Source organism: Bison bison, unplaced genomic scaffold (genome assembly GCF_000754665.1).
Source record: "Bison bison bison isolate TAMUID 2011002044 unplaced genomic scaffold, Bison_UMD1.0 scf7180017864048, whole genome shotgun sequence".
NCBI lineage: Eukaryota > Metazoa > Chordata > Mammalia > Artiodactyla > Bovidae > Bison > Bison bison.
The window spans coordinates 4353496-4368702 of record NW_011494620.1 but is presented as its reverse complement, the minus strand read 5'-3'; the positions used below and the strand labels follow the sequence as shown (position 1 = coordinate 4368702).

Below are 15207 nucleotides of genomic sequence, written 5' to 3'. Positions count from 1 at the left end.
GTCCCAGGGCACCAGCTTTGAGTGCCCTGTTTCATCCATTGAACTTGGACTGGTCATCTGTTTCACATATGATAATATACATGTTTCAATGCTATTCTCTCAAATCATCCCACCCTCACCTTCTCTCGCACAGTCCATAAGTCTATTCTTTATATCTGTGTCTCTTTTGCTGTCTCGCATATGGGATCATCATTACCATCTTTCTAAATCCCATATGTATGTGTTAATGTACTGTATTGGTGTAGGTTTTACATTCAAAATTGTAATGTATTTTGTCTCATTTCCTAGGTTTTGATGATGATGGTTCAGAATTTCATGAACATATATTTCTGGATAAATATCTGGAGGGTTTTCCAAAACAAGGACCAATTCGCCACTTCATGGAGCTGGTGACCTGTGGCCTTTCCAAAAATCCATATCTGAGTGTTAAACAGAAGGTTGAACATATAGAGTGGTTTAGAAATTATTTTAATGAAAAACAGGACATTCTAAAAGAAAGTGGCATAAACTTTAGTTGAAGACCATGGAAATTTTTCTTTCAAGCTGTTGGAGATTCATATTATAACTAAATAAAATAATTTTACTAGAAGTTTTAATATACTGTGTTCATTATTGTATCTGATTTGAATGATATAAATACTAAATAATTTAAAAGTATATATGGTAGTAATTGAAAAATATTCCTGCATGGAAAAAAAAATCACCAGCTTTTCTGGATTCAACTAGTAATTCTAAACAGAATATCTTAGAATTAGTAATAAGACAACTTTCTCTAACCTTTTTCTTTTCATGCAGTAAGCATACTTCTTTGAAATATAATTACCATGTATCTGATGTCATCAGAGGGCTATAACAGTTGAGAGGATTTACAAACTTACATGCATGGACTATATATAAACATGCAGTTTCTATATTTGCGTATTTGTGCTCAGTTGTGTCTGATTCTTTGCAACCCCACAGACTGTAGCTCACCAAATTCCTCTCTCCATAGAATTTTTCAGGCAAGAATACTGGAGCAGGTTGCCATTTCCTACTCCAGGGGATCTTTCCAACCCAGGGATTGAACCTGCGTCTCTTGCATCTCCTGCATTGGCAGGCAGATTTGTTACCCTTGAGCCATAGGGGAAGCCCAATATTTGCACATACACATATTTTTTTTACCTAAGTCTGAATCACTGTAGTGAAGTAACCTTGCAGAAACAAAGGACTTATACTAATTGCTTCTAGTATTTTGGGTCATCATACCAATATTAGAACTAATTTCTATTATGGTACATAGCAGTGCGATTCAAGTTCATACAAGTGACAGGATTGAGGATTCTTTAAAAAAAAAAAACAAAAAACCCTCAAAATAAGAACTTAGTTGACAGTGGAGTGGTCTCAGACTAGTGGTGTTTCAGGCCCTTGCACAAGCACACAAAAATTGAATGTGAAGGAACTCACCATAAACCCGTTCTTCAAATGACAAAATACATAAGAAAGCACCATGAATTTGTACCAACATAAACAACAGAATCAGACTCATAAAGCCTTCAAATATTGGGCTTATATTCAGAATCTAAAATATGTCTAACTTAGAATGAAGTATAGAGCAGGAGACTATAAAAGTGACTAAACATATTTGAGAGTTTAGTGAAGGGTTTTAACAATAAACCCTGGAAAATAGATCTAAAGAAATTTGCTACATGCAGCAGAGAGAAAAATATGAAAGAGATAAAGACAAATATAAGATAGTAACACTTGTACAATCAGATGTTAAGGAGAGAAAAGAAGGAATGGGCCAGTTTTCTTTGGATAAAGAGAAATGATAATAACTATAGAAGAAATAGGATCTCTATTTTTAAAATCTTCCAGAAAGAAAACTATAAGCTCAGACCATTTCAAGAGTTAAAAATATTCAGAAGGCAAATAACCCTAACCTTATACATACAAATTATCCCAAAGCATATTAAAATAGGGAATCAATTCCAACTCAATTTCAGGAGATTAGAATAACAAACATGAATCTCAATCATGAATACGTTTGAAAAATCCAAAATAGCAGGCAAAATCCAGCAATGAATAGGAAAGAAAAGTTGACAATCTAGTTTATTCCAGGAATGCAAGGGTGGTTTGACAATGGAGGAAAAAAATACATACCTCAAATAGTGTAGAAAAAAGTTTGATAAAATTCAACAGTCATTTATCATTAAAACTAGAAAACTTCAAGTAGAATTTCTTTAACTTGGTAAATGGCACTTACAAAAAACCTACAGCAAACATCTTAATGGTGAATCATTAAACCACTTCCTTGAAGATGATGAGACCACAATTTATTGTCCGCAATATACTGGAAGCTTAGACTGTACTGTAGCAAGAAAAAGCAACTGGGGCTGCAAATTCAAATTACCTTATTACCCAAAGATAATCTCCAATGAATCACATCCTCTCTTTGAGAATAGACAGAACCTAAGACTTGCTTCTCGGAGAAGGCAATGGCACCCCACTCCAGTACTCTTGCCTGGAGAATCCCATGGATGGAGGAGCCTGGTGGGCCGAAGTCCATGGGGTTGTGAAGTGTTGGACGTGACTGAGCGACTTCACTTTCACTTTTCACTTTCACGCATTGGAGAAGGAAATGGCAACCCACTCCAGTGTTCTTGCCTGGAGAATCCTAGGGACAGAGGAGCCTGGTGGGCTGCCGTCTATGGGGTCGCACAGAGTCGGACATGACTGAAGCGACTTAGCAGCAGCAGCAGCAAGACTTGCTTCTAGCAAATAGAATATGGCAAAGATGATGGGTATAGTCACTCCCTTGACTGGGTTATGGTGTGATCCCTGCGTGCTCAGTCGTGTCTGACTCTGTAGACTAGCCCGCCAGGATCCTCTGTGGGATTCTCCAGGCAAGAATACTGGAGTGGGTTGCAATTTCCTCTTCCAGGAGATCTTCCCGACCCAGGGGTTGAATCAGCACTTCTGTGGCTCCTGGATTGGCAGGCAGATTATTTATCACTGAGCCACCTGGTAAGACTGGATGGGAGAGTTCCACTCCCTTTGAAGAAGTAAACTGCCATGTAAGAAGGCCTATGAATGGGCAACATAGCAAGGAACTGAGGGAGTCACTAGGAACTGACAACAACAAAATGGGGACCTCAGTTCTACAGCCTCAAATAACTGAATTCTGCCAGCAATCCTGTCATCTTGGAAGAGAGGTCTAAGCTCTAAAAAGGACTGCAGCTTAACTGACATTAATTGTAGCCTTGTGAGACTGAGCAGGGGACCCAGCTAAGTGACCACAAAAACATGGAGATAATAAGTGTATGTTCTCTTAAGTCACTAAGTTTGATGTACTTTCTTACGCACCGATAGATATAAAAAGGAAGAAACAAACTGTCATTATTAAGAGCCTGTGTTTGTATAGAAAACAAATCTATAAATTAAAAGAATAGGCTAGTTTAGCAAGATCGTAGTTGCATGCCTACATACCAGCAACAGATTACATAAAATTTATAAGATACCATTTATAGTATTATAAAAATCACAAATGAACAGGATATTTATAAAGAAAACTTTTTAAAACTTTAATGACATGTAAGTAATAAAAATTGAAAAATAGGTAAGCAGATGGATAAAAAAGTTCATGGGTAAGCACACTTAGTATCATAAAGATATTCTTCCCAAATTTATAGCTTTAATGAAATTTTATTAAAATTTCTGACAAGGTTTTTTATAGAACTTCACAATTTATGTTAAAATTATAGAGAAAAGCAAAAAACTAAGAAGAGTCCAAACACTCTTGAACACAGATAAGGAATTTGCCTTAATTTTTAAGCTATCAATACTTAGTATAAAGCTATGATGATTAGACAGCAGGATATTACACACATAATTAAATAAACTGATAGAAGAGCATAGAGAACACAGAAACAGGCCCATTAGTACATGGAAACTTAATATATGATAAAATTGGCATTGCAAATCAATGGGAAGAGTGCATATTCAATGAATGGTGTTAGGCCAATTGGCTATCCAACTGAAGGAAAGAGAGTAGATTCTCAACTTCACAGAATACAAAAAAATCCAATTCAATTGAATTTGAAACTTAAATGAGAAAGATAAAATTATAAACATTTAAAAGAAAACTTAAAAAAAAAGTACGACTCCAGTGTTGCTGCTGCTGCTGCCAAGTTGCTTCAGTCGTGTCCGACTCTGTGCGACCCCACAGACAGCAGCCCACCAGGCTCCCCCATCCCTGGGATTCTCCAGGCCAGAACACTGGAGTGGGTTGCCATTTCCTTCTCCGATGACTACAGTGTAGACAAGGATTTAAGATACCAAAAGCAGAGACTTCCGGTGGTTAAGAATCTGCCATGTGACATAGGGACACAGGTTCGATCCCTGGTGGAGGAGCTAAGATCCAAAGTCCTGCAGAGCAACTAAGCCCGCGTACCACAACTAAAGGAGCCTGCGCTCCACAGTGAAGACCCCGTGTGCTACAACTAAGACCAGATGCAGTCAAACACACAAATATTATTTTTTTAAAAAAGATAACCAAAAGCACAATCTCGAAGAATAATAATACATTTGGCTATGTTAAAATTTAGAACTTTAAATCAAAAAAGACACCACCAAGAGTGAAAAGACAAGTGTACAACATGAAGATGAATGCTTCACATATAATCACCAAATGAGTAGTATGTAGAGTTTACAAAGAACTTCTAAAAATCAACTGGAAGAAAACAAATGATTGCAAAGAATATGGTCAAAACATAAAAAGGCATTTCATAGAAGAAAAAATATAAATGGCTAATAAGTATATGGAAAATGTGAGGGAAATGCAAATGAAAACCATATTGAGAAAACAGTAATTCAAAAAGATAGATTGCACCCCAATACTTTACAGCATCATTATTTATAATTGCCAAGTTATGGAAGCAACCTAAGTGTCCATCAACAGATGAATGGATAAAGATGTATCTATACACAATGGAATCCTCAGTTCAGTTCAGTTCAGTTCAGTCGCTCAGTTGTGTCCCACTCTTTTCGACCCTGTGAATCGAAGCATGCCAGGCCTCCCTGTCCATCACCAACTCCCGGAGTTCACCCAGACTCACATCCATCGAGTCAGTGATGCCATCCAGCCATCTCATCCTCTGTTGTCCCCTTCTCTTCCTGCCCCCAATCCCTCCCAGCATCAGAGTCTTTTCCAATGAGTCAACTCTTCGCATGAGGTGGCCAAAGTACTGGAGTTTCAGCTTTAGCATCATTCCTTCCAAAGAAATCCCAGGGCTGATCTTCAGAATGGAGTGGTTGGATCTCCTTGCAGTCCAAGGGACTCTCAAGAGTCTTCTCCAACACCACAGTTCAAAAGCATCAGTTCTTTGGCGCTCAGCCTTCTTCACAGTCCAACTCTCACATCCATACATGACCACTGGAAAAACCATAGCCTTGACTAGACGGACCTTTGTTGGCAAAGTAATGTCTCTGCTTTTCAATATGCTATCTAGGTTGGTCATAATGGAATCCTACTCAGCCATAAAAAAGAATACGTTTTTGCCATTTGCAGCAACATGGATGTTGCTGAAATAAGTCAGAAAAAGACAAATGGTATCACTCATATATCACTTATATTTGGACTCTAAAAAATACAACAAACTAGTGAATAAAACAAAAAAGAAGTAGACTCATAGATACAGACAACAAACCAGTGGTTACCAGTGGGGAGAGGGAAGGCAGGAGGGAGCCTATTATGTGATTATTTAAAATCAATCAGAGTGTAAAACTTCTGAAAAGTTTAAAGCACTCTAGAATTTAAAGAATTTTTCAATTAAAAAATTATTGTAAAAACCATATTTACCCTGCTTGGGAAAACCATCTAAGGGATGGAATCTGCGATTAGACTAGCTGCTCGCGTTTACTGATCCTGGACTTCATTACTGACTCCCTCAGTTTTGTCTTAAGTCAAAGATTTTGTCAGCAACCAGGAACTTCTGTTCAGTCAATGGTGGGTTTTACTTCCAATTCCAGGGCTTGTCCTAATGCTGAATACGTACGTAGTGAACACCACCTTCGAGGTTGTCTATGTAATCTGCAGTGTTCAATACATTGCTCCATTAAAAGCTCTCCCTATTATAATTTTATTTCAATAATTATTTGCTTGAACTCTTGGTTTGAATGTTAATAAAACAGTATACCTATAAAAAAATAAAAACCATATTTATTAAGATAACATTTTTGTACTCTTTAAATGGGTAAAAAATTAGAAGTTAGATAATATCACACATATGTTGATGTTGGTAGGAATGTAAATTGGCAAACACTCTTGGAATTACATAATTATAATCTATAATATATATATTATATACGGATATATAATTATATTACAATTATACATGAAACATTTAATTATATATTTGAATATTTATACATAAATATATAAACATCTATCATCATATGTATACATATTTATATAATCTTTGAACAATCAGTTCTGCTTCTCGTGTATACCTAAAGAAACACTTGTAGATATGCGCTGGGAGGCACATAAAAAAATGTTCAAAGTAGGGCTTCTCTGGTGGCTCAGTGGTAAATAATCTACCCAACAATGCAGAAAACACGGGTTCCATCCCAGAACTGGGAGGATCCCACATGCTGAAAAGCAACTAAGCCTGAGTGCCACAAGTACTGAGCCTGTGCTCCAGAGCCTGGGAGCTGCAACTGTTGAGCCCACAGAGTGGCAATTACTGACGCCTGTGTGCCCCAGAGCCTGTGCTTTGCAACAAGAGAAGCCACAGCAACGAGAAGCCTGCCACACTGCAACAAGAGTGGTCCCCCGCCTGCGCAGCTGGAGAAAAGCCCGCTCAGCAATGAAGACCCAGCACAGCCAAAAATAAATACAGAAAATTTTAAAGATAAAAATAAAGGCTAAAAGAAAATAATGTCACCTATTAAAAAAAATGTTCAAAGTAGTGAAAATCAGGGGAGAAAAGTGCCTGTTGCCTGGAGAGCTAATAAATAAACTGTGGTTTATTCATGCCACGGGACTCTATACAAGCAAAAATGGTGAAAATAGAGCTATACACATCAATACAAATGAATTCAGACATTGAGTGAAAAATAAGTTGCAGAAGAATGTATGTCATATCCTCTTTACAATTCTGAATACATTGCAGAGCGTTAAATATGATTGTAACAAAGATCATGAGAATGATAAGCACAGCACTGTTAACTCACAGAGGCAGGAGAGAGAGGCTATGGCACGGGGGAGGGTCGCCCAGGGAGCCTACACACTGCTAACGTTCCATTTCCAAAGTTGGGGGGTAGGGTCACATGTGCTCATTTTCCTCTCACGCTTTAAAAGTTATGTTACAGATCTGCTTTTATATGTAGTAACATTTCATGATATTTAAAAGAATGAATATAAATGGATATATAACTGGAAGATATGCAGAGTTTGGCCATTGGTTTGAAGGATATATCCCCACAGTTGAGACCATGACATTAATGATGTTTTAAAAATATATTTATTTATTTACTTATTTGGCTGCACAGGTCTTAGCCGCAGTTTGTGAACTCTTAGTTGAGGCATGTGGAATCTAGTTCCCGGACCAGGGATCAAACTCGGGGCCCCCTGCGTCGAGAGCCAGAGGGTCTTAGTCAGTGGACCACGAGGGAAATCCCAAGAGACCATGACATTGAAAGCACCCTTTCTTTGTCTACTTTCACACTTGATTCTAAACAATGTACTGTCCTGAGAATCTTGGTCCTAAAGAATATATTATACTCAGATTCTTACCTTGTTCCTATTCTTAAAAGTGCTCTGAAACTTGCTTGAGTAATCAGTTTTAAAGTATGCAAATAAAGACAACAAAACTATCTTAATCCTAAAGTTGCTTTTTTTAAAAAACCTATGCATTTATACCTGTATGCAAATTGCTATTAAATTAGGAAGATTTCATTCTAAGTAAGCAGGTTTTAAGAGGCTGAAGCAAACCTTTCTGAAATATGTTAACTCCAGGACTAAGCTATTTCTGAACATGGTATGATTTACAAGGTATCTTAATATCTTCTTGAACTGGAATATTAGTGATGGTGGTGGCGGGGTGGGTAAGTGGCTCTTACTAGGGAAAGCAAAGAGTTGCTGGAATACGCTTGTGATTTACAGCCTCTTTTTTTTTTAATTGTGTTAACTGCAAAAGAAAGGAAGGACTAATGTTTTCCAAGGTTTCAGTAGCAGTTTTATGAAGAAAGAATGTAGTATAGAATGTTAGAAAACACTATGGTTTCTGGAATGAGTACCCCCCTGTGTGTGTGCTCAGTCATGTCCGACTCTTCGTGACCCCATGGATTGTAGCACTTCAGGCTCCTCTGTCCATGGCATTCTCTAGGCAAGAATACCAGTTCAGTCCATTTCAGTTGCTCAGTCGTGTCCAACTTTTTTGACCCCATAGACCACAGCATGCCAGGCTTCCCTGTCCATCATCAACTGCCGGAGCTTGCTCAAACTCATGTCCATTGAGTCGGTGATGCCATCCAACCATCTCATCCTCTCTCGTCCCCTTTTCCTCCTGCCTTCAAGCCTTCGCAGCATCAGGGGCTTTCCCAATGAGTTGGTTCTTTTAATCAGGTGGCCAAAGTATTGGAGTTTCAGCTTCAGCATCAGTCCTTCCAATGGATATTCAGGATGATTTTCTTTAGGATGGACTGGTTGGATCTCCTTGTGTGGGTTGCCATTCCCTTCTCCAGGAGATCTTCCTAATCCAGGAACTGAATGCTGATCTCCTGCATTGCTGGCAGATTCTTCACTGTCTGAGCCACCAGGGAAGCCCGTACCCAACCCAAGAGGGAACATTTCGTGAATCTGATAGTTGTTTACTTTAACCAATTTTCTTTTTTTTGTTTGTTTGTTCTTCCTTTACCAATTTTAATTGTGACAAAGGTAATTTTTCTGTCTTGTTCTTAAAATGGAGAGCAAAAGCTGGTCTGAAATAGATACCTTTGCATGTGCTATGTATTCACCGATTGAACATTTCTGAGGGCAAGGAAGCAAACAGAAATGCCCCGATTGGTTTTCTGCGTTATGGCTCCTGGATTGTTGACAAGTCTGCAGTGCCCTTTCTGTGTTTTCCTATACTTTCTTCCGTTTTTCTTCTCAACTTTGGAGTCAGAAGCTTCAGTTAAAAATCCCTGCTACATCAGTAGGAGCTGTGATTCTAAGAACCTGACTTCATTATTCAGCTTCTGTTTCCGCCTTTGCAAACAATGGTTTTAATTCCCATCTCAAGGGATTTGTAGATGTTAGAATTGAATGAGACATTGTATGTAACAGTGACTAGTGTGTAAATGCTTTGAAAATAGGGTTGGTTTTCTTTCTCTGTTCTCCTCCCTGGGATCCCAGTGTTAAGAACAAAAAATGAGTCTCTTTTTTTTCACTATCCAGCATTCAGGACTGCTGGCTCCTTGCTCATTTATATCATCACCTCTTATCTGGGAAACAGAATCCTTAATTTTTATGATGTATTTTTCTCACCTTTGGATATCCATAACAATTTTTTTCTTCACTATTTTCATCACTGTTTAGTGGACTCTTGCTTTCCCAGGCAGAAATGAGGATGGACAAGTGTTGGGATGGGATTTTGTCCTCTGATCACTGGGTATTCAGTCCTGTACCTGAGAGTTTCAAGTTCTCTCCTGTGGAAAAGGGCCCAGGTTTGTGCAAAGGAGCAGATCCCCTTAATGAATGCTTTTCTCCATGATTTGCTTTGATACCTCTCAGGGTGTCCCAGTGAACTTTTTTTTTTGACGATACCATAGTTCTCTGACCAGGGATTGAACCCATGTCCCCCTGCTTTGGGAGCGCTGAGTCTTAACCACTGGACCGCCAGGGATTCCCTCGGTGTCCCAGTGAAGCAGAAAAAAAGCAGGTCTTCTCATATCAATAAAACAATAATGGCTAACACCTGTGCGTTGTTAAAAATTTTTATTGGAGTATAGTTGCTTTACAACTTTTGTTAGTTTCTACTGTTACAGCAAAGTTAAATCATCTGTATGTGTACATATAACCCCTCTTTAAAATTTCCTTCCCATTTAGGTCACTGCAGAGCACTGAGTGGAGTTCCCTGTGCTATGAAGTAGGTTTTCACTAGTTATCTATTTTATCCGTAGTATCAGTAATGTGTATATGTCAATCCCAATCTCCCAATTCATCCTGCCTCCCCTTTCCCTCCTTGGGATCCATACATTTGTTCTCTACGTCTGTGTCTCTATTTGCATATTATTTTTATAGCTTGTAAAGTGTCTTCACATCCATCACACATTCATTAGCTTGTTAAGCATTTGCTGGGTTCTGCCATGTTCTACCCCACTCCAGTACTCTTGTCTGGAAAATCCCATGGACGGAGGAGCCTAGTGGGCTGCTGTCTATGGGTTTGCACAGAGTCGGACACGACTGAGCGACTTCACTTTCACTTTTCACTTTCATGCATTGGAGAAGGAAATGGCAACCCACTCCAGTGTTCTTGCCTGGAGAATCCCAGGATGGAGGAGCCTGGTGGGCTACAGCCCATGGGTTTGCACAGAGTCGGACACGACTGAGCGACTTCACTTTCACTTTTCACTTTCATGCATTGGAGAAGGAAATGGCAACCCACTCCAGTGTTCTTGCCTGGAGAATCCCAGGGACGGGGGAGCCTGCTGGGCTGCTGTCTATGGGTTCGCACAGAGTCAGACACAACTGAAATGACTTAGCAGCAGCAGCAGCAGCCATGTTCTAGGCCTCGCCTAGACGCCAGACAATAAATGCACTGGTGAGGACTCCCTGGCCTTGACATTCTGTCGTTTCCCAAGAAATGTCCCTTCCCGAGAAGATCTCCTCTCCCTGCCTTGTTAAGTTCCTACCTTCTCATTGTCTATCACGGCTCTCTGCTTCCTTTACAGTATTTCCCATCCTGATCTCCTTAAGGACTGGGGTTATGTTGGCTTTTGTCACCTCCATGAGGTCCTGTGTTCAAGACCTAGCATACTGCAAGGCCCCAAGAGGAACCTCAGGCTTCCCAACTGGTTTAGTGGTAAAGAATCTGCCTGCAAGGCAGGAGATGCAGGTTTGATCCCTGGGTCGGGACGATTCCCGGCAGAAGGAAATGACAACCCACTCCAGTGTTTTTGCCTGAAGAATCCCACGGACAGAGGAGCCTGCTGGGCTACAGTCCATGGGGTCGCAGAGTCATACATGAACACTACCGCCAAAAAGAGGAACCTCACAGATGTTTCCAAACTGGGAAAGACAAACATCTTTTACTGATTCTCCATTCATCTGATTCAACTGGAATGAATATCACCATGTGAAAATAGCTCCCTGTTATTCATTATTGTGAAAAATCAAGAGATTTAAATGAGATTAACATCTTTATTACTCTTTCAAATCATCCCACCCTCTCCTTCTGAGATACTAAGAATTAAGAATCCAATTACCTCTGCCACATAAATTAACGTTGGTTCATGCCTTGATATATTGAGCTACAAACAGGCATTTATAGTCTTTGGTTGCTTCTATACCAAAGCTTTTAGCCTAACTTGGAGATGGAGGTCAAGCTAATAGGAGCCAAGAATTATGACTATGAAGCACAGAGTTCCCAAACTGAGAAAGACAAATATCTTTTACTGGTTCTCTATTTCATAAGTGTTGAAAATGCAGGCCCAGAGGGAGTGACTTGCCAGTGATTTCACAGTTCGTTTACTTTTCCTTGGCCACGCCTGGAGGCTTGCAGGATCTTAGTTCCCCAATCAGGGATGGAACCCAGGTCCCCAGCAGTGAAAGCAGGGAATCCTAACCACTGGATCTCCAGGGAAGTCATAGTTCATTTATGGCTGAGCTGAGACAAAAACCCCAGATTCATATCAGGGGCTCTTCTACTGTGTCCTACCTCTCTCTTTGACATTAATCAATAGCTTAAGCTGATAACAATTATTTTCTGAATGAACAATAGTAAATTCCATAAACTCAAAGATGGAAGCGAATGCAAATTGTTCTAAAACCATTTCAGCCATTTTTATGAAAGCACATGATTTCGATGAAGAGCAGTCCAGTATTAGAGGAAATGCTGAATAATATTCAAATGCTCAGCATAACCATAACCAGGAGGATGTGGTTTCTAATGTGTACAGCGAAAATCATGCTTCAGGTGAAGCTTATTTTATTTTCAATTAATATTTTTACTTTTGAAATAATTTTAGACTTACAGAAAAGTTGCAAATAGAGTAGAGTTTATACACACCTTCACTCATCACCCTCTAATGTTAACAACTTACACAACCATAGTTCAGTGATCAAAATGCAAAAACTGAGGGACTTCCCTAGTGGTCCAGTGGTTACGACTCCATGCTTCCAACACAGGGGACACAGGTTTGGTTCCTGGTCCAGGAAGTCGCCACATACCACAGGACGACTAAGCCCATGCATTACAATTACTGAGCCCGAGTGCCTAGAGCCTGTGTTCCCCAGCAAGAGAATCCATCACAATGAGAAGCCCGCTCACCTCAACTAGAGAAAGCCCCCATGTAGCAGCAAAGACCCGGTGTAGCCAACAAGTAAATAATTCTTTTTAAAAAATTTTTAAAAATTGACACTGATACAATCCTATCGATTAAACCACAGACTGTATTTGAGTATCATCATTCCCCGCCTAATGTTCCTTTTGTGTCCCAGGATATGACTCAAGATCCCACTTTGCATTTAGTGTCTTCCTAGCCTTCTCCACTCTGAACCAGGGCCTTAGTCTTTCCTTGTTTCCCATGGACTCTCCTTTTTCTATTATTGGAGTATAACTCCTCTACAATGTTGTCTTGCCTTCTGCTGCACAATATGAATCAACCGTATGTATGCATGTATCCCCTCCCTCTTGAATCTCCCTTCCACCCCGCCCCATCCCACTCCTCAAGGTCATCACAGAGCACCAAGCCGAGCTCCCTGTGCTGCACAGCAGGTTTCTACTAGCTGTCTGTTTTACACGTGGTAGTGAATATATCAGAGAAGGCAATGGCACCCCACTCCAGTACTCTTGTCTGGAAAATCCCAGGGACGGGGGAGCCTGGTAGGCTGCAGTCCATGGGGTCGCACAGAGTCGGACACGACTGAAGCGACTTAGCGGCGGCAGCAGCAGTGAATATATGTCAATGTCTGTATTCTCTCAATTTGTCCCACCCTCTCCTTCCCCACTCCGTGTTCCCAAGTCTGTTCTCTATGTCTGTAATTCTATTGCTGCCCTGCAAATAGGGGTTCTTCATCCCATGGGCTCTTGAGGAGTGCTGGTCAGCTGTTCTGTAGTGTTCCTCCGATGAGTTTGTCCTTTTTTTTTCTTTTCATGATTAGACTGAGGTTACAGGTTTGAGAGAAGAACGCCACAGAGGTGAAGCTCCGTTCTCATTATTTCATCTCGGGGGTACACAATGCCAACATGACTCACTACTAGTGAAGCTTGATCACTTCGTTAAGGTGGTGTCTGCAGGGTTTCTCCACTGTAAACTTACTGCTTTCCCCTTTGCAGTGAGAAATGTCTTAGAGATACTTTGAGACTTTGTGAACATCCTTTTTCTCTTCAAACTTTTGCCCCACTAACATCCGTCAGTGGACCTTGCCTGTAGCAATTATTACTATGGTTTTCTAATGAGGAGTTTATATTTTCCTCATTCCTGCTACATTTTTTTTAAAATTTTTAATTGGAAGGTAATTGCTTTACAATGTTCTGTTAGCTTTTGCCGTACAGCAAAGTGAATCAGCTTTAGGTACACGTATATCCCCTCACCCTTAGACCTCCTTCCGACGTCATCCCCATCCCACACATCTAGGTGACAGAGGTGACTACAGAGCACCGAGCTGAGCTCCCTGGGTTACACAGTCCCTTCCCACTACTGGCTACATTTACTTATTGGAATTCTTCTGAAAAAGAGTTGGCCCCCTCCTCTGCATTTATTCAGTAATTTAACCACATCAGTTCAGACTTATGGATATTAATTTTGCTCTATGGATTAAGATCTTGTACTACCATTACTGGCTTTGTTGCTCAAGTTGTTGGAGCTTTTTCGGGTTGGCGTTTGTGTCTTTCTGACATGCTCCCATCTTTTTAGAGAAATTTCCTGTTGTCTGCCATCCCAAGATGCTACAGTCTTATCCTGTCCCTGCCCCAACCCTGGACCCAATAACTTCTCTAAGGTTTTTCTTACTGGAGGAAAACATGTAGAAAACAAATTTTGTGCACAAAAGGAAGACATTCTTTGATGATTATAAAGCTTTTATATCAGAAAACTTACCAGCATAGGATCATGCAGTGTCTCCAGTAATAATTCTGAAGCAGAGCAGTCAATTATGTATAGGTTAGCTTTCCCTGCTGGCTCAGAGGGTAAAGCGTCTGCCTGCAATGCAGGAGACCTGAGTTCGATCCCTGGGTCAGGAAGATCCCCTGCAGAAGGAAATGGCAACCTACTCCAGTATTCTTGCCTGGAGAATCCCATGGATGGAGGAGCCTGGTGGGCTACAGCCCATGGGGTTGCAAAGAGTCGGACGCGACTGAGCGACTTCACTTTCACTTTAGCTGTATTTTTAAATTTTTATTTGTTATTTATTTGTTTGGCTGCACAGGTCTTAATTGCAGCATGTGGGATCCAATTCCCTGATGAGGGATTGAACCTGGACCCTGCATTGGGAGCATGGAGCCTTAGCCACTGGATCACCAGGGAAGTCCCTATAGGTTAGCTTTCTGTGTGTGTACTCAGTTGTGTCTGACTCTTTGCCACCCCAAGGAGTCCAGCCCACCAAAATCCTCTGTCCTTGGAATTTTCCAGGCAAGAATACTGGAGTAGGTTGCCATTTCCTTCTCCAGGGGATCTTCTTGACCCATGGATCAAACCCACGTCTCTTGCATCTCCTGCATTGGCAGGCGGATTCTTTACCACTGCACCACCTTGCAGCTTAGTTATCCTTATATCTCCATGTCTAGCATAGACTGATGTGCAATAAATAGCTCCTGAATTAATGAAGTAATTCAACTGACCGCCCCTGGAACAGAGTCTTAACCTAGCATCTAGAGTCTCACTGGGAGAGGAGATGGGTCTACGGATAGAGTTCAGGATGAGGGGATGTCTGTGAACCTAGAGGAAAAAAATTGCTTCCTTATTTCCACTCACCTCGAACTGAAAATTAGCATTTCCTTCAATTATGAATGTGCACAACAAAAC

General features: G+C 40.4%; 1 protein-coding gene across 2 annotated transcripts in view; it reads left to right on the top strand.

Annotated features, from left to right (window-relative positions):
* Positions 1 to 596, top strand: part of MRPS31 (mitochondrial ribosomal protein S31) — a 25462-nt gene extending 24866 nt beyond the window's left edge. The window contains exon 7 of one of the 2 annotated variants that reach the window (XM_010835653.1): positions 289 to 596. In XM_010835653.1, the coding sequence (XP_010833955.1) occupies positions 289 to 518 (230 nt within the window). In that variant the 3' untranslated portion in view covers positions 519 to 596. The remainder of the gene's footprint in view (positions 1 to 288) is intronic. The other variant, XM_010835654.1, reaches the window with a different exon arrangement.
* Positions 597 to 15207: the final 14611 nt, after the last annotated feature.